We start from the raw sequence: 24,122 nt of genomic DNA, 5'->3' as shown, positions 1-24,122 counted from the left end.
CAAACAGAGTCTCATACAAGGTTTATAGCCTTTCCAAATAAACATCCAGAGAATCTGAATATATTCACAAAAAACATTTTGGTTTTACCTAAAATGGCCAGCAAATACTACCTGTTAATAATATTAAGAGGCATGTTTTTTTCCTCTTACAGTTACACTGATCATTTAGCAGGACTGTACTTGCTTCACTACTACATATATTTATCAGGACTTTTGTAAATACAATGAAATTAACACTTGCTTATCACGTGCTTCAAAAGCAACTTTATCCTTTATCTAATTTAAATACAAAAATGAATTGAAGTCTGCCTCAGACAATCATAAGCATATTAACAAAATACTTGTAAAATTTATACTTGCTGCCAAAAACAGGAACAATTTTTCTACAATCTATATGCTTTAAAAGGAAAATTACTCTCAGATGCAGAGGATATTCCATGTCATAGACCACAAAACAACTTAATTCAACATAATTAGATCCACAAATTCAATTTTTTTTCTTTGCCTGATTAAAGTACAGAGTTCTTAGAAGAATTTAGAATAACATGATTTTATAGTACTCAGAGATGGCTACAGAGCCCATGTGTCATAAATATGTGATTTTATGCATGTGATTTCCAATACCACTTTAAAATAATTTTCAGTAGACCCATATAAAAATTAACTTTGACATTCTTTGATCTTGGTGTTTTATTGTTCAGAAACTCTCAATCTCCTACATTACAAAATGTGTCTTAGAGTAAAATCGTATTTACAGGTTTTTCCTACTTGTTAATGAAGACTATCAGTACTAGCAGCAATTCATTGTACCTGTTACCTACAAGGCACTGTTTAAAGGATGAGAGATACCATGAAGGTTAAGAAATACTCTGATTTTCAGACTAACAGGAGCTTTTTCTGGGTAAAGGATGAGAGATACCATGAAGGTTAAGAAATACTCTGATTTTCAGACTAACAGGAGCTTTTTCTGGGTCTCCCACGCAGGTACATGGTCCCAAGGTTTTGGGCCATCTTCCACTGCTTTCCTAAGCCAAAAGCATGGAGCTGGGGGGGAAGTGGAGCAGCCAGGACACAAACCGGCACCCCATATGGGATGCCAGTGGTTGCAAGGTGAGGATTTAGAGGTTGAGCCATTGCATCAGACCCATTTAGTCTTAAACTATTCAAAAAATTCAAAGGGAATAAATACTCGCAAATTTCTCCTATGAGTACAGCATAACCTTAATTCCAAAACCAGAAAAAGATATAAAAAACAAAGAGAACTATAGATGAATATCCTGATGAACATGGATGCAAAAATCCTCAACAAAACACTAGCTAACTGGATCCAACAACACATTAAAAAAATGTTGGATTTATCACTGGGATACAGGGACGATTCAACATACACAAATGAATAAACATGATACATAACACTAACAAGCTGTATAAAATTTTATTTGTGAACATCTCAATAGATTCAGAAAAAGCATCTGATAAAATACATTACGGGTCAGCACTGTGACATACAGCACATAAAGCTACTGCTTGCAATATCAGCATTTCATTTGGGCACCAATTCATATCCCAGGTGCTCTACTTCCAATGCAGCCCCCTGCTAATAGTCTTGGAAAAGCAGCAGGAGACAGCCCAAGTGCTTGGGTTTCTGCAACCATGCAAAAGGACCAGAAGAAGCTCCAAACTTCTGGCATCAGCCTGGCCCAATTCCAGTCATTGCCACACTCTGGGGAGGGCACTAGAAGATGCAAGTGTCTCTATTTCTATCTATATTCTGTCTCTACCTCTCTCTCTCTTTTTCTGTCTCTTCTTTAACTGTGTAAGTCTAACTTTTAGATAATTAAATTAATATTTTCATGATAAAAACCTTAAGGAAGCTGGATGTAAAAGGAACATACCTCAACATAATCAAGGCAATATATGACAAACTCACAGCAGGTAACATACTGAATAGGAAAAAGCTGGATGCATTTTCATTGATATCCAGAACTAGACAAGGATGCCAAGCTCATCATTACTATTCAAAATACTTCTGGAAGTTTTAGACAAAACTGTTAGGAAAGAAAAGGAAGTCAAAGGAACACAAAGGAAAAAGTCAAATTATCCTTGTTTACAGCTGATATGTTTCTATACTAAAGGGAACCAAAAGACTCCACCAAGAGATTCCCAAGATAATTTGGCAGAGTTGTATAACATGAGATCAGCACACAAAACAGTATTTGTATACACAAACAATGCCATGGCTGACAAAGAACTTTTAAGATCAATCTTGTTCATAATAGCTACTAAGAAAAGGAAACATCTTGGGATAAATTAATCCAAGGAGACAAAGGATTTCTATAAGAAAAATTATGAAACATTAAGGAAAAAATAGGAAAAATTAAAAATTTGGTAAACTTTTTCATGTTCATGTGCTGGAAGAATCATCAAAATGTCCATACAGCCCAACAAAATTTATATTCAATGTGATATCAATCAAAATACTAAGGACATTTTTCTCGATCTTAAAAAAATGACCTTACCTTAAAATTTATATGTAAACATAGAAATCCCAACACCGCAACAAGCTAAAACAATCTTTAACAATAAAAACAAAGGTCATTATTGCAGCATAATGAGTAAAGCCAGAGGCATCACAAGACCAGACTTTAGATACATTAAAGGACAATTATAAACAAAACTGTCTAGTACTGGCATAAAAACAGACATGTGAACCAATGAAACATAGTAAAGACCCCAGAAATTAACCCATGCATCTACAAACAAGCTAAAATCATTCCCTGGAGAAAGGATAGTCTCTTGAACAAATAGTTTCAGGAAAACTAGATCTTCACACACAGATATTTAAAGTAAGACTCCTACTGTACTTTCCACACAAAAATTAATTCACAATGGATCAAAAACCTAAACCTAAAAATCTAAAATCATCAAAGTACTATAGAAAAACATAGGGAAGATACTTCAAGACTCTGGAAAAGGTAAACTCCTTGGATAAGAGCCCAGCAGCATGAGCAATAACAGCAAAAAATGGTCAAATGAGATTATTTCAGGGTAAGAAGCTTCGGCAGAGCGAAAAACAACAAAGTGAAGAGACAACCAACAGAATAGGAAAAAAAAACCCTGCAAATTACAGATCTGTCAAAGCATTAATGTCTAGAATACATAAGGAGTTTAAAAAACTCAACAACCACAAAACAAATATTCCATTGACATGGATAGGCATACCTTGAAAGGATGGTCAGCAAGTGGCCAACAAATGAAAAGATACTCAGGATCACCAGCAATCAGGGAAATGTAACTAAAAAACACAATGAGGTTTCACCTCACCCTGCTCAGCATAGTTATCAATCAAAAAAAAAAAAAAAACAGCAAATGCTAGCAAGGATATAAGGGAAAAGGTACCATAATACTTAGTAGGGATGTAAACTAGTAAAACCATATTGAAGACAGTTATGGAGATCCCTCAGAAATCTGAAAATACACTCATCATATGATCCAGTCATCCCAATCCTGGGGTTGACTCAAAGAAGATGAAATAAACATATGAAAGAGTTATGTGTACTCCCATTTTTATAGTAGCTTAACTCACAACAGTTAAGATATGGTATCAGCCAAGATGCACATCACTTGAGGACTGGATAAAAGCAACGTGGTATATACACACAACGAACAAAGAAATACTACTGAGTTGTACAAAACTCCTGTCTTTTGCAACAAAATGGATACAATTATATTATAGACCATCATGCTTAGTGAAGTAGTTAGCCCCCCAAAAAGAAATATCAAGTATTATTTCTGATATGTGGTAACTGATATGGTACAAAAAATATAATGCATATGAGTGAAACAGACATCGTGAGACTTGACTATTTTTTATACACTTGCCTACATTCCTCAAAACAATTGCCATTCTACTCACTATTTAATGCTTTATTTAGTAGAGGATTAATCTTTTGATTATAAGATTTGCCACTGCCAAAACCAAAAGAGAAATAAGAAAGGAAGGTAAAGGGAGAATGAAAGTAGAGAGAGGAAAGTAGAGTATAGTCAGAATTATTAATAAATTCTCAAAACTGTACATATGACTTAAGTGAAATCTACTACCTTTATGTAAACAAATGAAAATAAAATTTGTTCATGGAATACTGGAACATTGAATCCTTACCTAAAAAGCTTGTCTGATTCTAAATATCCAAACAAAACCAACAAAACCAAATGCTAACTAATCTTAAGAATATACCACTTAGTATTTATTAAGGAAATACAGAATGTTCACAGAATAATGGCACATGGAGGTTATACCAAATTAAGACTCTAAATTTGGAAATATTTTTACATGAAAATCAATACAACTAGATATATATACAATTCATCAAATAACACAGGAATTTAGGAGGCCAAAATAAAACAATCAGAAGGTCAGAAAAGGAATAAGAATTTAGTTTGGAAACACCTCTACATAAAATCTTATTCTGTATAAAAGAGTAACTTCACAGTGAAAAAAGCTCACAGTCAGGTAGTTAAATTGATCATCATCAGTAATAGCACAAAGCAAAATCACATACCACCTGATGCAACAAGAAGCATCAGCATGGCCTCTGTGATATTCTTGCCAAGATGAATAAACTTAGTTTGACAAAAAATGTGAGGTACATTTTACAATGGCCTGTAATTCTTAAATGTGTTAATATTAGGCAAAGGCATTTGACTTGATGCTTAAGATACTGCTTAGCAAGTCTGTCTACATTCCACTCCAGAGGGCCTCAGCTTTAGCCCTAGGTCTCGATCCTGTGTCAAAGTATTACCAACACACACCCTGGGAGACAAAAAGTTGCTGTGCCCTTCCACCCACATGAAAAGACCTCAATTGAGATTGCAACTCCTGACACAATCCTGACAGTCAAGGATATATGGTTAGTAAGACAGCAGATGAAAGACAATATTTTTTCTCCTAAAGATTAATTTACTCATTTGAAAGGAAGAAGAACAGAGAAGGAAAGAGATAAACAAGTAGACTGACGCTTACTAAATGCCCACAACAGCTGTGTCCAGCTACAGTTAGGCACTAGGAACTCTGCACAGGTCTTTTAGATGGGAAGCAGGAACTGACATACTTAGGTTATTCCCCATTTTCTCCCATGTGCATTAGCAGGAAACTGGATCAGAAACAAAGACCAGAGGAGACTCAAATCAGCACCCTAACCCCAAGGAAGCAGACATCCTAAGTAGGACCTAAACCAGGTGGACCACCATAACTACTACCTCTGCTATTCAAATAAGTAAAGAAATTTTTTTTTAAAATTATAGGACTTTTCTCTGCAACAAAAACAACAACAACAAAGGTGGGGGGAGTAGAATGACAATTCTAAGCACACTACTGTTCCACCAAAAGTAACTGAACATTTAAACACCAAGACTTTTTTCTACCTCCTACGTCTTTATTGAATCGAAATGAAATACTGCCTCTTAGTATTACCTAACCTACTACATCACAGAAAGCATTACTCAGAACCGGCACAATGGCTGAATGGCTAAATCCTCGCCTTGCAACTACCGGGATTCCATATGGGCACGTAGATTTGTGTCCCAGCTGCTCCACTTTCCATCCAGCTCCCTGCTTGTGGCCTGGGAAAGCAGTAGACAATGGCCCCAAACCTTGGGACCCTGCCCTTGTGTGGGAGATCCAGAAGAAGCTCTTGGGTTCTGGGTTCAGATCAGCTCAGCTCCAGCTGTTGGGCACACTTGGGAAGTGAACCAGGGGTCAGATATCTTTTTCTCTGTCTCTCCTCTCTGTAAAATCTGCCTTTCCAATAAATAAATCCAATAAATAAATAAATAAATAGATCTTAAGAAAAAAAAAGAAAGCATTACTCACATTTTTTTCATTAATGTTAACATTAAACTCCACTGTGATGCAAATGATCAGCTAGAGTAGTTGTCAGATCCCCAAAATGAATCACCTTCTGAAACATGAACAACTTACTTTGGCTTCAGTCTCTCCCCTGTGAAGTGTGTAAAGATGGTGCACAGCACTTTGTGATGAGGACCACGGGTGAGTTAAAATTTGGAAGACATGAAAGTCATGGCCAAGGGTATCTGTTGTGACTAGAAGCATTCCTGTAATACACACACACAAAAAAAAGTTTAAAAATAAAAATGACCATGTATAATGGAGGAAATCTTCAAAAGCTACTCACGAGATCCACAAAGGAAAAAATTTTAAGATACATTTAAAACTTCTCAAAAAGCAAAATTAAAACATACTTTTCATGTGAATATCAATCTTACTGCTAAACCATAAAAACAGCAATATATAAACAATAAATATACAGATATCAGGACATTGCCAGAGTATTTTTAAGAACAAAAAATATGAGATAACAGTTTGAGTCTCCCATGTTAGAACCCAACTCTTTGAGCCATTACCTGTTGCTGTGTGCATTACCAAGAAACTGGATGGGAAAAAGAGTTTGAACTCAAACCTAAGCACTCTGACACAGCATATGCTTGTCTCTGCTAGCATCATAACCATCATACACATCTTTGCCTTGAAATACTACCATCTCCTCCCTGCTATATTCAAATAAAATTGACTTTTTCTGAATTTTTCAAATTCTAGTCATTGGTAGTAGAGAGGTGTTGTTTTTATAGTTTTTGCATTTTTTTATTTCTGCATGCTGTTTCCTTACACCCATCTTGGAGCTGGTATTGTGGCATATCAGGTTAGGCTACAACCTGAAAGGCCAATATCACATGTCCTGATTCTTCAACTTCCAATACAAGCTCCCTAAATGCACCTGAGTGCATGCAGAAGTGGTCCCCACAGCTTGGGCACCTATATGTAGGAAACCCAGATGAAGCTCTTAGCTCTTGTCTTCCTCCTGACCCAGTCTTAGTCATTGCAGCCATCTGAGGATGCAAACATGGGCTAGAAGACCACTGTCTTTCCCTTCTCTCCCTCTCTCTAACTCTGCCTTTGAAATAAATAAAGATAAATCTTTTTTATATAAATAAATCCTTTTGAAAATTACATTCATGTCAAACATCAGAGTACCTGATTCCACCTCCGTTCTAATACATACCAAAGGAGGCAACAGTGATGGCTCAAACCACTGGGTTACTGGTATCACATATGTGACTTGACTGAGTTCCTAATTCCCAGCTGCAAACATGTGGATTATTTCTATGTGGCTTTTAGTGATAGCTACTTTTTATTTCAGGATATTAGTAGTTTGTGTCTCTTTTTTTTTTTCCCTAAGACTTTCCCAGGTAACCAATTTTGGTTTAATGATCTCTTTAATTTCATTTCTTTAAGCTGCCAAATTTATTATTTCCCTTATTCTCCATATTTCAAGTTATTTGTTCTTCCTTTATACAAATTTCTTTTTTTATTGAATATTTATTTATTTGAAGGAATTACAGAGAGAGAGAGAAGGGGGAAGGCAGGGAGGGAGACACAGAGATCTCTTCCTTTTGCTGGTTCACTCTCCAAAGTCATAACAGCCAGGGCTGGGCTGGCTGAAGCCAGGAGCCAAAAGCCTCTTTCAAGTCTCCCACCTCTTTCAATCACAGGTTATAAAAAGCTATGTTACTTAATTTTGAACTAATTGGGTTTCTTTCCCTATGTTTCATTTTGACAAAAACTATTTCTAACTTTTTAAAGTTCGTTTTAGGCTCAGAAGATGATACCTTGAAAACTGTTCCATATATACCTACATACCTGGAATGAGCTAAAATGGCAATTCCAGCTGATTTTCCTTTGGTCTCCAACATCTCTATTAACTACTTATTTCTTCTATTACTGAATAGGAGTTAAACTGCCAAGTAAGATTGCATTAACATTTATTCTATATCAGCTTCCTAAAAGTTAGCTCTTTTTAACCATTAGTGCATCATGAATTAACCCTTTTTGTCCCACTTTAACTATGGTAATTTTCCTTGCTCTGAAATCCAAGAAATACCAATGAGTTTACACTTTATACAAACAATATAAAATTATTTTTAAAATGCAAAAAGCTCCAAGGTAAGAAAGAAATGGCTAGTGTTGGACTACATAATCATGTGACTTCTTTTAATTCACAATTTCCTGCTTTGTACACACACTGCAACAAAATAGTAAGCTTTTCTTCTTCTTTTGCAAAACAAGTTTAAAAGCACATATACATAAAAGGAAAAACTCATACAAAGTAGACTGTGGCTTGAGAACTATTTATGCAGCATCAGAAGACTAAACCAGACTTTGGCCTGGCCATAAACTAAACCCACGCCCCAAATGAGGTGCCAAGCCACAAAAAGCATTTGCGTCATCTGGGAATACAAGGAAAAGAAGGGCTTCTAATTATAGGGCCTGGAAGCGGAAGACTAGAGTGATTAGCTGTTTAGGCGCTGCTGTATGTTTATCTGGAAGCTTCCTCTCCCTCACTCTCAGCCTCAAGTTTGATAGATGAGCCTTAGCGTTAGAGGGTGGAGACTGAAGCTGCTGATGGTACACAGCGTTCTCCAAAATCTGAGGTTGCTACAGAACGAACATTAAGGCTTTTGTGGCCTCATAAGAACATAAGTCTTTTCAACTGGGCGTCAGCTGGTTAGCCCAAAAAGCAAAATTAAAGAGTAGAAAAGCTCTACTGGGCATCAGCTATGAAATCCTAGAAACATGAGTAGGTCTGTCTTTTTTCCCATATCCTATTTATAACACCTATCTAATTGTATGGTTCTTTAACATGTGCACACATGTGAATTGGAAGACAAATTACCAACTAGTCATACTCTGTTCCAAAAAAAAAAAAAAAAAACATAAACATTGATATGCTGGGCCAAACAAAAATCCTAAAAGGAATTTAGGTTGTATTACTCATAAAATAATTTTATACTTTAGAATTAATTATTTTGAATGCAATGCTTTCTGATTAGTACTTTGAAAGCATCCAACACATAATTTATAACAGTTAACAACCAACTTCATACACACAAAAACAAAGAAATAAAATCCTTGTGTTGGGCCTGGTGCTATAGCATAATGGTTAAAATCATCACAATGAACACGCTGGGATCCCATGTGGGCACAATAGCGTAATGGTTAGTCCTCACATTGAACATACATTGAATGCACCGGGATCCTATGTGGGTGCCGGTTCTAAGCCCGGCAGCCCCGCTTCCCATCCAGCTCCCTGCTGGTTGCCTGGGAAAGCAGTCAAGGACGGCCCAAAGCCTTGGAACCCTGCACCGCGTGGGAGAACCAGGAAGAAGTTCCTGGCTCCTGGCTCCTGGCTTCAGATAGGTGCAGCACCGGCCATTGCAGCCACTTGGGGAGTGAATCATGGGACAGAAGATCTTCCTCTCTGTATCTCCTCCTCTCTATACATCTGCCTTTCCAATAAAATAAAATAAATCTTAAAAAAAAATCCCTCTGTCAAAATCCATAATCAACTCAGCCTGCAAAAACCATAATACCATTGTAAAATAACATCTGATTAATAAAACTTTCTAACAGAATATGAATACTTGAAAATGATGGCCTCAAAGCCACCATAAGGATCACATCAGTTAAGCTACCACATTTCTTAAGCTGGACCAAGACACTGATAATCAAACCCATCAATGTATTTTTCCACCTCAGTAGCCAAGAATACAGTAAATCATTATCAAACAAGCTACATAACATCCTGTTAAAGACACTGAAGTAAACAGTACTAAACAAAAGAGATGATTTATTTGATCCCTTCCTTGTATATACATACATAAGCTATATAAATTACAATACAATATGATGTTGCCCTTATGTAGTCCATGTGGAAAAGTCTAAAATCAACAAGTGGCTTTCTAGCTCACTTACTTACTTTATTTATATATCTCTTAAGTTGGTATATAATTCTTTGTGCAATTTTTAAGGTAAAAAGTATCTTAATATACATATACCTCATTTTTTCCTCTTTGAAAAATGAAATTTTTAGAATTAGGAAGATATCTGGCCATATTCTATGGGTTTTCATATTAAGTGCTAGAAAATGCATTATTTTTAACAATTATTTACAAGATAAATATTCAGAAGTGGTGTACGGAATTCGACCTTGGTGGCTCAGGCGACAGCAGCCCTACGCAGTGGTGGCGACCCAATTGTGGAGAGTACCGGAACCAGGTAGGATTCAATGCCCGGGACTTGGCCCATGGGCACTGTCACCACACAATGTGAGAGTCTGGGCTGCTGGGATGCCGGAGAGAGAAATTTCTACCCCAATGATGAGTACGGCATAGGCAATCCTGCGACAGGATTGGGCTTCTAGCCCCACCCTGCAGCTACCACCACGTGGCAGAAGAAAGCTAGGGGGTGGGAGTTCGACCATGGTGGCTCAGGTGATAGCAGCCCTCTTCAGAGGTGGCAACCTGCTAGTGGAGAGTACCCGAGCCAGGTCAGACCCAATGCTCAGGACTCGGCCCAAGGGCACCATCACCACATAGTGACAGAGTCCTAGGCTTTGGGTTCTGCCTACTGGCCACCTGGCAGAGAGCTCTAGGGTTTTTAAGGTATGTAATTGCTACCTAGGGTCATCTATGGATAAGGCCAATGTAAGTTTAGGTGAGGGATGAATCCTGTGTGACTTCCAGCAATGGGGTCACAGAACTTTCTGGCAAGCATAGGGACTGAGACCTGGTGGTTTGCAGGGGAGAGGCCATAAGATCTATTTGGGCCAAAATGATTTACCAACCCACATGGGAGTCATGGAATGAGCTGTTAGCATAGAGCATCACTGACTGCCACACACCAGTCCACATGAAAACTATGGCTGGGGGCTTGTCTGGCAGGGTTAGGTACCAGTACCTGACTAAATGGTAGAACAGGGGATGGTCACACTTGGCAGGGTCAAGACACTAACCAACACACGTAAGAGAACCAGGTCCGGGGGTAGATTCTATGGGGGATGTGTGAGTCCAACCATGTGAAAATACAAGTCCCACTGGTTAGCTCAAAAGTAGCGGGGTGATGGGCTGAGCCGGTGAGACCATGGATAAAGGAACGATCACTCAGGGATAAAGGAACCGACAATAGTTTGGGCAGGTCAAGGCATCAGCACCCGAATGTGTATTCTAAAACAGGATGTGGGGTGGGCAGAGCTGCAATTGAAGGGGGAAGACTGGGTAGGGCTGAGCAAACCTTAACTCACAATGAAGAATAGAAATCAGGATGGAGCACAGGTTAGGCCAAAATAGGCTCTTACACAGACTGGTCTGCTTAAGCCAGGAATACTAGGCCACAGCATTGAAGGCAAAGGCGGAGACAGGTGAGGGGCTAAGCCAACAAGGTCAGAGCAACCACTGGCATGTGCATAATCTAAGCCTGGGAATAGGCCCATTTGGGGAGCTATGAGAATATACCCTTGCTGAGTTGGGGTTCCTACTAATGAGTGCGGGGGCCGGAGTGGGGGCTGAGTTCTGGTCTGGATATAACTGCAGTATCCCGTGGCACAAGTATGAACTGGGGCGGGGCACACCTAGCCAGGCCAGACTGCAGCACCATCTGGGGCTCTGAAGAACCAGGATAAATGTAGGATGGACTAGTCTAGGTCTCTGTCCCAACTGAGCCATGTGTGGGCAGTATTTGGGTATGGATGAGCCTTGGCTGGGCTGAAACATCCAACAGCAAGAACTGGAATGGGTTGAAGGCTGGTCAGGAAAGGCTACTGTTAACAGGAGGTGGACTAAGTAGGGCTGGCCCATGCACCCAGCGGTATGCACAAGATCTGCCATAAGAAGAGGTTGTGATATAGGAGCTTGGGAAACTCCTTTGTCGAGACACAGTCCCTGCAGGTGAGCACAAGAACCACAATAGGGAGCAACCCAGACTAGGCCAGAGAAAGATACCCACTGGCATATATTTGGCACAGGTCGGGGACAGACTGGGCTGAGTTAGGTCACATCAACTGCTGGTGAATCCAAGCACCAGAAAAGAGTGTGGGTCGGGCCAGGTTCAGTTGCAACACGTACCAGTGCACATTACAGCTGGTATTGGATGCCTGCTGGGCTGGTAAGCTGTAACCCCCACCAGCGTGAGCTGGAATTGGGAATGGGCCAGGCCAGGCCAGGCTACAACAACCACTGGCAAATGCCAAGGTGAGGTGGACCATACCAGACTGGGCAACCAGCACATATGAGAACCAGGGAGGGAGGGGGCAGAGCCTGCAGAGGAATGTGGAGGGCTCCCCTACTGGATAACCACTCCCACTGGAGAGCGTGAGCTGGGATGGGGGCAAACCAGACCAGGCAGGGCTACAACACTGTGGGCCTCATGTGAGCTAGATAAAAGCCAGGCTGGGCTGACTGTTCCTCCTGAGGCAAGCATAAAATAGAATGGATGAGGGATGTTTGGGCTTAGCTGCAAAATCAGCTGGCAGAAGCTGGCACTGGGGGCTAACTCTGTCAGGTTAAACTCCAGAACCACCTGGAGAGTGCACGATATGACAACATCTGTGGGCCTCATGTGAGCCAGATCAGGGAAAAGCCAGGCTGGGCTGATTGTTCCTCCTGGTGCAAGCATAAATTAGAGTGGGTGAGGGTTGGTAGGGCTTAGCTGCAACATCAGCTGGCAGAAGCTGGCACTGGGGGCTAATTCTGTCAAGTTAAACTCCAGAACCACCTGAAGAGTGCATAATCTGGGAGTGGGCGTGGCCAAGAAGTAAAATAGTGGGCTCCTCCCTGTTGGGTTACCACTCCTACTAGAGAGCATGAAAACCAAAAACTGGGGCAGATCTGGCTAGACAAAAAAGCACTGCCAGTATATGTGTGGGCTGGAGAGTAGGGCAGTTTGGGTTGAACTAGGCTTCAATGCTCATTGACATGTACAAGAGCTAATTGGGATACGGGACAGACTGAACAAGTTGTGGTACATATTGGCAAGCATGGGAACCAGGGTAGGGGGCGGGCTTGGTGGTGGTTATAGTGAGTTGCCCCAACTACGCTGCAGCTCCCACTGGTGTGCGTGAGGGCCCAGTATGAAGTGGGCAGGATCGGGCTGGACTGCAACACCCATCAGTTTGCATGGAAGACAGGGCTGGAAACAGAACTAACCCAGCAATTGCAACCATCAGCATGTGCATAAGTTGACTGGGGAGACGGACTGTGCTCAACCCTGTACTGGCAAGCACACACAAGAATCAGGCCTGGGATCACCTAGACGAAGTTCCTTTGGAATCCCTCCAACTGCTGATCTCAGAATCCCAACCACGAAGAGATTATGTCAGCCAATGGATTCTGAATAGAGTTCATCATGCTTGCAATTCAGAACTGTTGAACTATCAAAACTGCATGAGCAGGACCCTCAAGCATGCCCCACGTCAGAGACCTGGGTTGGGTGGGAGGCTGGGTGGGACTTTTCCCTTTGTCTTTCCCCCTACCCTGAATACAGAAATAATATTAGTAATAATTATAATAATATTAATGTGGAAACAGAAAAGTAATGTATGCTTACTTTTTTATTTTTTCAAGAAGTAGAGTGTATTACTTTGCAGATTCAGAATAGTTTCAACACTTTTATTATAAAATTTACCACTGTATAACTTACATAGAATAAATGTATCCATCTTAACTGTACAGTTTGAGTCTGACAACTATACACCTATAGACAGGTACTACCATAACTGACATAAGGAACATTTGAAAAAGTTTCCTTTTATGCACTGTTTATACACCCATCCCCCGCCCTTCTGGTCCCATGCAACCACAGGTTATTATGGATTAATATTGCTTGCTTTATACTACAAATACAATCACAGCATTTTCTCAACCTTTTACTGTAAGCAGCATTCATTCATAAATACACACATACACAAACAAGATCAGTATTACACTGTAAAAAATAATTTACATTCACTTCTCAATTGCTTTCTACTTTTAAAATCTTGTGACATGATCCAGAAACATTCAAATACTAATCGCTATGTGAACATCTACTTTCTTTCCTTTGGGTGATTATTTAGAATTGGACTATTAGATCACACATTGTTTAACTTTTTAAGAAACCGTTTTACAAAGTGTCTGCATAATCTTACTTTCTCACAAGCTGCAAATGTTCATGAACAGTTCATAATGTCAACCTTTTAAAACTTTAATCATTTCATCCATTTATCTATCCATCAAAATTGTCTCCTTGTCTGCAGCATATCTTCATTATCCAAACATCATTCCATGCTGGTGCAGATCGCTTTTATCATTTCAGTATCCAATTTAACAAATGTTTCTTTTTTTTTTAAAGATTTATTTTTATTATTTTTTTTTATTGGAAAGGCGGATATACAGAGAGGAGAGACAGAGAGGAAGATCTTCCATCTGATGATTCACTCCCCAAGTGAGCGCAATGGCCGATGCTATGCCGGTCCGAAGCCAGGAGCCTCTTCCAGGTCTCCCACACGGGTGCAGGGTCCCAAAGCTTTGGGCCATCCTCGACTGCTTTCCCAGGCCACTGGCAGGGAGCTGGAAGGGAAGCGGGGCTGCCGGGATCGAACCGGCGCCCCTATGGGATCCCGGGCGTGCAAGGTGAGGACCTTAACCACTGCACCATCGCGCCGGGCCCAACAAATGTTTCTTTATCCCAAAGTCACAAAGATACAGTTATATGTTTTCTTTGTGTATATTTGTAGGTTTGGCTTTTAAAATTAAGCATATTATGCATTTAGTATGGTGTTCCATGTATGAAATTAAGTAATGGTTCATTTTGTCCCACAAGTATATCCTAGGTGCTTGAGGACCATCATCCTTACTTTACTGAATTATGTGACACTTTAGAAATTCAAATGAACTGAAAGAGTTGGATCTGGAGGGGTTGGCACAATAGCTCAAATAGCTAATCCTTGTCTTACAAGCACCAGCATCCCATATGGGCATAAATTTGTGTTCTGGTTGCTCACCTCCCATTCGGCTCCCTATTTGTGGCCTGGAAAAGCAACAGAGGATGGCCCAAAGCCTTGGGAACCTGAACTCACATGAAAGGCCCAAAACAAGTTCCTGGTTCAGCTCAGACCATTGAAGCCATCTGGTGAGTGAACCAGTGGATGGAAGATCTTTCTGTCTCTGCTTCTCTAGGTAAATCTGCCTTTCCATAAAAACAAATAAAGCTTTTTTTAAAAAGTTGTATCTGGAGCAGCAAGGTACTCTATTGGATTACCTGACTTTGAGAACTGACTCTGCTTCCAGTGTAGCTTGCTGCTAATATAGATGCTGGGAAAGATTCCTGCCATTCACACAGGAGACTCTGAATGAATTCCTGGCTCTAGGCTTTGGCTCTGGCCAAGCCACAGGCAGTTGAAAAAATATGGAAGCTGGGATTCACTAGATCTATATTTACTGTCTATTCTGTAGCTTTGATGTAAGTCATAAATTTACTGAGGTTTTTTCTGTGTGTGGGATACCTGCATCCAATATCAGAGGACAGTTCCATCCACACCTCCTTGAGCTTCTTGTGAAAGCATGCAGGAAGCAGTAGATGCCTGGAAAAGGATGGAATTCCTAGCTTCTGCTTTTAACTTAACCAATACCTGACTGTTGTGATCATTTGGGGACTAACCCAGCAGATTTCTCTCTCTCATTCTTTCACTCTCTCTCCCTCCCTCCCTCTATCTCCTTTGCATTTCAAAGATACATATAAATAAATCTTTTTAAAAAATAAAAGAAATCAAAGCATTATGGTAAGATCCTAAAAGTACTGTCAGCCAAAGATACAGCACCTACTACGTATTATAGCAAGCCATCCCTACAATAGACTCTTTTAGCTCTCATACAATTTCAGTGTCACAAGGAACAGGGAGAAAGAAAAGTAAATCCTTTAAGGAGTAATCCATCTCATGAGTAAAAAATGCTACCTCACAAGATAATGAAAAAGCAGGAACAATACAACACTACAATGAAAACATTCTTGTTAAGGAGATAAAATGCAAAAATTCTTTAATCTTTTTTCTCTAATTAATTATATAATACAGATGATAAGCAGCAGTAAACTAGAATCTAACAAACGAAAAATCACAAGTTATATTATTTGGCAACTCTCTGTAGTCTAACAGATATTATGAAAAAACTAAGCCACTTAAGAGGAACGATGGGAACAACGTTTAATGAAAAAGCAACAATAATTCAAACTTCTTTACCCATTAACCCAAGACCTCCTTCACCGTTCAGAATACACCATTTAAGTAACCAGAAGAATTTCAAGTCTGTTAAAGATGCAGTCAAGCATCCAAAGTGACACATGTTTAATCTATTTTACTCAAAATTCAGCACTCAATTTCTTCTTATTAATGGATGGAAAACTAATCTCCCTGCCAAGGAGGGGCAATTATTTAAAATGTGGATGGTGTTGCAATTCACAGCTCTCAGCTGCAAAACTGGCAGAAGTAATGCTTCTGGAAAGCAAATTAATTATTTACAGACTTAAAGACCACAAGTCTATTTTAGCAACGTCATGTTTCTTGCCCAGTAAAGGATTTTGTCTTTGCATTTCTAATTCATTAACTTAAAATACGTATCTTTTATAATGTCCAAGGCAATATAATCAATCATTTATTTGCTATTGTTTCTATAGGAAACAATAAATTCAAAAAAAAACTCAATAAAACTGATGTAACTATGCAATGGACATTTACTCAGTATCCAGCACACAAAAGTTAGTAGGGTAATGAGGACAAATCAAAAGTTTTCCTGAGAATCAAGATGGCACAACAGGGTAAGGACACGTATAATCAGACAGAGAAACATTTAATCAGGATGAAGCAGAGAGGACACATTCCAGGAAATAGGAAAGGACAGAACAACAGCACATGGATATCTGGAGACTGACAGACACAGGAAGGCAGTGGACACAACGGTCTAGTATTGCAGTGACTGATATTCCAGCAACATTCAGTTAACAGCAATCTGAACTCCACCAGCAGCCACAACTCCATCAGCAACCATGCGGGAAGGGACTTTCACTGGGAGCTTGGGAGGTAAACCCAGACAAAGAACTGTCCATCTCACTGGTCCATTTGATTTGACCAGGAGCAAAGACAGAGCAGCTCCCAGCTATGGACTGGTCCAGCTCCAGCCACTACGGTCATTTGGGGAGTGAACCAGTGAATGAAAGATATCTCTCTCTCTTTCTCTTCCCCCTTCTCTCTGTAAAACGGTCTTTCAAACAAAATAAATATTTTTAAGTATAAAATAAAAATTCTAATGCTGAATAGTATAACCAAAACAAACAACACCTCTAAAAGGTTCAAACACCAAATCTGAACTGATAGAGAGGATCGGCCAAAGTGAGCACAACTCAATGGAGCTACCCAACCTAAAAATTGGAGAAAAAAAGTTTCTGAGACCTATTACACAATCTATAAAGAGCTAAAGAACAGTGCAGTGAGAAAATGGAAGGAAAAGGTACAGAAAGAACTTTTCAAAAAATAGGGCTAAAATGTTTTAAACTCATTGAAATATTTAGGACTTTAAAAAACCTGCATATGATACTAAAAAAGATACATGGCAGTAAGTATCTGTCAAAACTCCACAAAGTTTGAACCATAAGGTAGCACGAAGATTAATTTGCCACCTGCAATGACAGAATTATATACAGGTGCTAGGCTGACTCCTGACTGCTCCACTTGCAAACCAGCTCCCTCCTACTGCATCTGGGAAAGCAGCAGACGATGGCTCAAGTGTTTGGGTCCATGCACATGGATGCAATTCAGAAGTCTTAGTATCTGCAATTGTTTGAAGGATAAACCAGTGAACAGAAGGCCTTGTGCTATTTTCCTGCTCTCTGTAATTCTGCCTTTCTAATAATGAAATAAATGTTTTATAAATTTCAACAAATGCATAATCATGAGTAAACTCTAATGGCAGCTACAGTGATGTGATGACACTGTGTCAACACAACTTTCAATCATATATTAACAAACTACTATGGTATATGCTGTTGGTAATGCAGGAAACTGTGCATATGTGGGGTAGGTGAATATAGCAGACTCAATATTGCTGTGAATCTAAAACTGCTCTAAATTTAAAGTTTATTAACAACAAAAAATGTTGCCTAGGAAATGTTACTGAGTTTTTCCCCCTAAATAAATGAAAGCAACAGACTCACACCACCCAGATTCAATCAGCCCACATCTAACCGTGAAGACTAATCTGGCATTTCTAAACAAAGACTAAATGTTGCTGTTAAAATATTTGTCTTAATTTTGGACTCACAGTACAGCTAATAAATAAGAATGAGAATGAGTAACTGAAAACCAAACTGAATGCAGCTGCTGAAGCAGAAGTTTCACAACTCAATCAAATGGCAACCCTTGATTCCTGTTGTGAATAGAACTCAAATGTAACAAGACAGCATATGACACAGTTAACAAACCTAATTTTCTACTAAATTCATCTTGCATTGCTCTTTTTTAAAAAAAATAAAAAACAATTGTTTGAAAGGCAGTGTTGCACACAGAGAAACGAAATAAATACGAAGATCTTTAATCTGCAGGTTCACTTGCCAAATGGTTATGATGGTGGGGACAAGAGAGAAGGCAGGATGACAACAGGATTCTGGAAATTCACCTAGATCTCCCATGCAAGTGCAGGGACCCCAGGACTTGGGCCATTTTCCAATCCATTAGCAGAGTGCTGGGTGGTAAGTGGAGCACACAGGACTCTAAGCAGCACCCACATGGGCCACAATATGTACACGTTACAGTACATGCACCATTATCCATAAGGACCACAAGTCTGGAATGCAGGACAATGTTACAATATTATCATTTAAAATATGTCCTTCTTGGGCCTGGTGTGGTAGCATAAAGGCTAAACATGCCTTGAACGCACAGGGATTTGATATGGGAGCCCATCCTTATCCTGTTAGCCCCACTTCCCATTTGGTTCCCTGCCTGTGACCTGGGAAAGCAGTCTAAGACGGCCCAAAGCCTTGGGCCCCTGCACCTGAATAAGAAACCGTAAGAGGATCCTGGCATTAAATCAGCTGAGTTCCGGCAGGTGGGGAATGAATTCACTCGGGGAGTGAATCATCAAACAGAGGATCTTCCTCTCTGTCTCTCCTCTCTGTATATCTAACTTTCCAATAAAATAAAATAAATCTTAAAAAAAATGGAAGATCATGTTCTAAAAGGGTTGGGTGTGAATCAGTTTAAGAAAAAAAAGTCCGGCCCAGCACAGTAGCCTAGTGGCTAAAAGTCCTCGCCTCGCACGTACCAAGATCCCATATGGACGCCAGTTCTAATCCTGGTGGCCCGCTTCCCATCCAGCTCCCTGCTTGTAGCCTGGCAAAGCAGTCAAGAATGACACAAAACTTTGGAACCCTGTACCCAGGGAGACCTGGAAGAGGTCTCCAGGCTCCTGGCTTCAGACTGGCTCAGCACCGGCCATTGCAGCCACTTAGTCAGTCAATCATCAGACGGAAGATCTTCCTTTCCGTCTCTCCTCTTTTCTGTATATCAGACTTTCCAATAAAAAAAAAAAGTCCTTCTGTTATTTAAAAAAAAAGCCTGAAATAAATTCTATTTAAACTTGAAACTTGTATGTATGTTTGATTAGAACAATGATATATAAAAGAAACTGATTTGAGAAAGATCAGCTTTAAAAAGACAATCAACCTTTAATACATTTTCTTGGTTTCAAATGAATTTGCCTAAACTTATAAAAGATATTTTGACATACAATGTTTTTCTTATTAGCAAGATCATATACCCCATGAAAATGGCTTCAAATAAACAAAACTTGTACAAAATAAAATTAGTTAAAGCTACATGCCATAAAGAAATTTATAAGGATGTATGAATACATGGTTGGATAGATAAGAAAGATCAATGTAAATAAAAAGCATTATTACTATGTTAAGGTTAATTTAAATATCACTGCACAGTATAATCAATAAAAGTTCAGAAAAGAGCAAAAGCAAGTCAATCAATGAAGAGAAAACTTGCACATTCTAAAACATCTTATTTCTTAATCTCATTAGTAAATGTGTAAGGCAGGACTTTAATTAATCACTTTCATTTTAAATCCCAAAATAATGCTGTAATACAACACAACAAATTTTAAGGGAAAGAAATCACAACTGCAGCACCCATGTCTACCATGTGATGCATACATATATCTCAACCGGAAAAAGGTTATGACAATATTGAGAAATGCGTGGACTGGTGCTGTAGAAGAGCACATGAAGCTGCTGCCTGGGAAGCGGCATCCTCTAGGAGCACCAGCCTGGCCTAATCCCTCTCTAGTTTCAGACAGATAGATTGAGGACTTGGGAAGATCCAGATGGAATTCCTGACTTGTGCTACCACCTGCCCGGTACTGAGTGTTGCAACCATTTGGAAAGTAAACCAGCAGACAAAAGATCCTTTTTTTCTCTTTCTTTCTGTCCTTTTCATTCTCTGTGACAATCTGCCTTTCAAATAAACCACTTGATAAAATTTAAAAATAAATAATCGAAATTTCCAAGTCAATGAGAATTGAATTTTCTTCCGTTTTGATTATAACCAAATAATAACACTAACATGAATAACAAAAAACATTGAGAGCTGAAGAGTAAATAACTCAAATGAATGGTTAGTAACTAAATACAATTTCTGCCTACCAGCTACCATAGGTATCATGTAAACCAATTGTTTGAGTGGTTGCTGTGTTACAATCCTCCATTTAATTCAGTCAAACAGCAACGAAATATTCACAGAAAGTTTTAGGAATGAACACACACTGAAAAATTTATCTGGTGATTTCACCACTTATTTTGTTCAATAACATTTTTGTCTCATTCAGGAACTGAGTTGTTATTGTCTAACTAATCATCTTTTGGCTCTCAACTGAGTTATGAATTACATTTGCAAAACTTTCTCCAATACCAGGCTAACAATTCTCTCCTGGAACTCTGCCCTTAATACATGTGCCAGTTTTACTTTTTGTTCTAAGTCATTGTTCACTGATCTGTAACACCACAATAGGCCCTGCATAGGTACTCCCTCTTATTAACTACCAATTCAGAGTGATGCAACATGAATGGAGTCTTTAGTCAAAGAGTTAATTTCCAATGTGTATACCTGAAATAAATGAGAGCCACTTTTCATAAAAGGCTCTTAAACACTTCAGTACAATGTACTCTAGACAGAAATAATGGGAAGAATGGGGAAAATTCCTTTCTCAGAATATTTATATAAAAGGTTTGGGCTAGCCAAACCCAGGAACTCCATCTTGGTTCTCCCATATGGTGGCAGGAGTTCAATTATTTGGGCCATCATTCACTGCCTCCTCTGGCACACTGAGAGGAAGCTAAATTGGAAGCAAACTAGTCAGGATTCAAACTGGCACCCAAACATGGGATATTGGTGTTGAAACAACACCCAAAACCTGCTGCTGAACAACAGCTGCTGTCTACCATGGTTTTAAATCATAACTATACAGATATTTGCTGAAAGTGAAATACCAACATATCCATTAGTATGTTACAAACTCACACATATAGCTACCACTTCAGTGTAAATAATCCATTTTTATATTAACTTTAACTCAAAATAAACTATGACCCAGCAACATCATATACGATTACTTTGAATGTTATTTACAGTCTTCATATGTTGCTAAATCAAAAATTATCTAAGATCAGTAAGGAAACTTTATACTTATGAACAGCTTCAAAGTGAATACGTTTCGGGAAACCTCTACTGTGTAACTAGCAATGTTAAACTCAGCAGGTTAAAACTCCGAATGCAATGCCAGAATCCTATATGGCCCAATCCAAGCCCCAGCTGATCCACTTCCACTCCAGCTCTGTATTAATCTGCCTGGGAAAGCTTCAGAGGATAGTCAGGTGCTTGGGCCCTTTCAGCCATGTGGAAGACCTCAAAGTAGTTCCAGGTTCCTGGCTTCCACCTGGCTCAGGACTGGTTGTTGCAGCCAACCATGATTAGGAACCACTTGGAGAAACGTTCATTTTCTTTCTCTCCCTCCCTCCTTCCGTCTCCTTCTCTCCCTCTCCCTCCCTCCTTTCAACCTCCCACATCCCTCTTTGTTAACTCTGCCTTTCAAATATATATTTTTAAAATATTTTTTACTGAATTACAGAGAAAAGACAGACAATGAGAAAGACAAAGAGGGAGAGAGGGCTTATCCATCTGCTAGTTTATCCCCAAATAGCTGTGACAGCCAGAACTAGAAGACAGGAGCTTCTAGTTCTTTCACATGTGTCAGGAACCCAAACCCACGGGTCATTTTCCACTGCTTTCCCAGGCCACCAGCAAGGAGCTGAATCAGAAGTGGAATAGCTGAGATTAGAATTGGTGCTCATCGATCCTGACAGCCCCTTAACAGGAGGCGCATGCACAAAGTGGGGGAAACCCCAGAGTGGAGCAGGAGGGCAGGAGGAGGCTTGTATCCCAATGCTGGAGACTCCCAGATCCTCACCAAGGACCACAAGTATGGGCACCAAGGACTATATCCCATCTGCCAAGGAGACCATGAGGAACTGGAGTGCCCTCGCAGGCCGAGAACTCTGAGGCCATCCATTCCCTACTGGATCTCCCACAGGGGATGGAAGAAGCCCAGATCCTTCCTCACAGATCTAATGTCATTGGAACAACAGCCAGGAGCACTGAGCAGTCCTCAGAAACAGAAGAACAGTAAATTTCCTTTGGGACTAGGGAGAGGAGCTTTCTCTTGTCCTCAGTTCCAACTTTGGCTCCTGATCCTCTCTTGCAATGACCATCAGGGTTGCCCCGGAGCCCCCAACCCCCACAAAAAAAAATTGGATCAGATAGAGACCAATAAGGAAAGCTTAGACAGGAAACAGTCAGCTTGGACTCCCATATACCTAACTAGGCAGGACACAAAGATTAGTTACTCCTCACTAAGGTATTGAAGATTTCTCTGCACATCCCTCCTAAAACTGTTCTGCTCCTCAGTAGTTAACATATGCCTTGTTAGAGTTATAAGCCTGTTTGGACTATCCTAAATTTCATGCAGTTCAGTAGAAATCACACTTGAATATTTTAAGCTGCTAAATGTATAAATGAAAATAGACACGAGACAGCTGAATAGTACCATATAACTATCTTAAGGAGTATAGCAGCCGGTTGTGTATAAACTATAAATGAGATGTCAATGAAGTAGTTATAGGATGTGGTTAAGAACTTGTATTTTCATTGATCTTAGCCAAAAGGCCGAGAAGCAATGAGAACTTGTATTTTCTAATATACCGGTCACTCAATACCATGCCAATTATCTTTATGATGTTGTAAATTGTTGTTGAAGTTGTTAGTGGCTTTTCATTGGAGGGGAAGATATTCTGCCAGCCCTACTTTCAGACCAGGGATGATTTCTCAATGAAACTGCTGAATTTATATGAACAATAAGATGTTGGACTCTCTGCATGGTCCATGTCCATAATGAAGGAATCATGACTGGCTGTGATCTATACTACTGTAACAATGTGGAGGAATTCAATGCGGGGAGGAGGGTTTGGGGAGGGATTGGAGGAACCCAAGAGCCTATGAAACTATGTCATAAAATGAAACAAATGTAGTTTAAAAATATATATCTTGACAATAAGACGCTGAGCTTTCTACCACTGTCTGTACCTACAATGTCATTATACACTTAAATAGCAGAATGGTGGACTTGTAACTGGTTCTGAAGGACTATACTATTGTAATAATACAGGGAAAAACCCACAGGGAGAGGGCTAGAGGGAGCAGGGAGAGTGGAAGAGGAAATCCCTGAACCTATGGAACTGTATCATGAAAATCATGAAAAATAAAACTCCTTTTTCCAAAAAAAAAAAAAAAAAAAAAAAAAAAAATTGGTGCTCATATGGGTTGCGAATGCCACAGGTGAAGATTAGCCTACTATGAAACCATGCTGGCCCCTCCAATACATTTTTTTAAAAATCTTCAAAAAACAAAAGAACATTTACCATATTTTGATCAAAATGTCAAAAATATATAAGAAAAAAAATTTTTTTAAAGACTGGGGTTTATTCTATCACATTTAGTTTCAAGCTATTCAATATCATGCATAGCACATTGTAAATAACTAAAAGAGTACAAAATAATTCATTCAATGAGCTTCTTTACTCTTGAAATACTATTCTAGCAAATAGAGATGAAACAATAGATGATATC

The 24,122-nt window shown here is 39.4% G+C and overlaps 1 protein-coding gene across 7 annotated transcripts in view; it reads right to left on the bottom strand.

Annotated features, from left to right (window-relative positions):
* The window catches only part of BCAS3 (BCAS3 microtubule associated cell migration factor), a 532,941-nt gene that overhangs the window by 356,936 nt on the left and 151,883 nt on the right, over positions 1–24,122 (bottom strand). For all 7 annotated transcript variants that reach the window (XM_041000469.1, XM_041000472.1, XM_041000471.1 and 4 more), the window contains exon 14: positions 5,981–6,114. In XM_041000469.1, coding sequence (XP_040856403.1) covers positions 5,981–6,114 — 134 coding nt within the window. The remainder of the gene's footprint in view (positions 1–5,980; positions 6,115–24,122) is intronic.

This window comes from Ochotona curzoniae, unplaced genomic scaffold, assembly GCF_017591425.1.
Source record: "Ochotona curzoniae isolate NIBS_2020 unplaced genomic scaffold, NIBS_Ocur_1.0 scaffold_2453, whole genome shotgun sequence".
NCBI classification, from domain to species: domain Eukaryota; kingdom Metazoa; phylum Chordata; class Mammalia; order Lagomorpha; family Ochotonidae; genus Ochotona; species Ochotona curzoniae.
The sequence above is the reverse complement of the archived record's forward strand: the minus strand, read 5'-3'. Positions and strand labels throughout refer to the sequence as shown.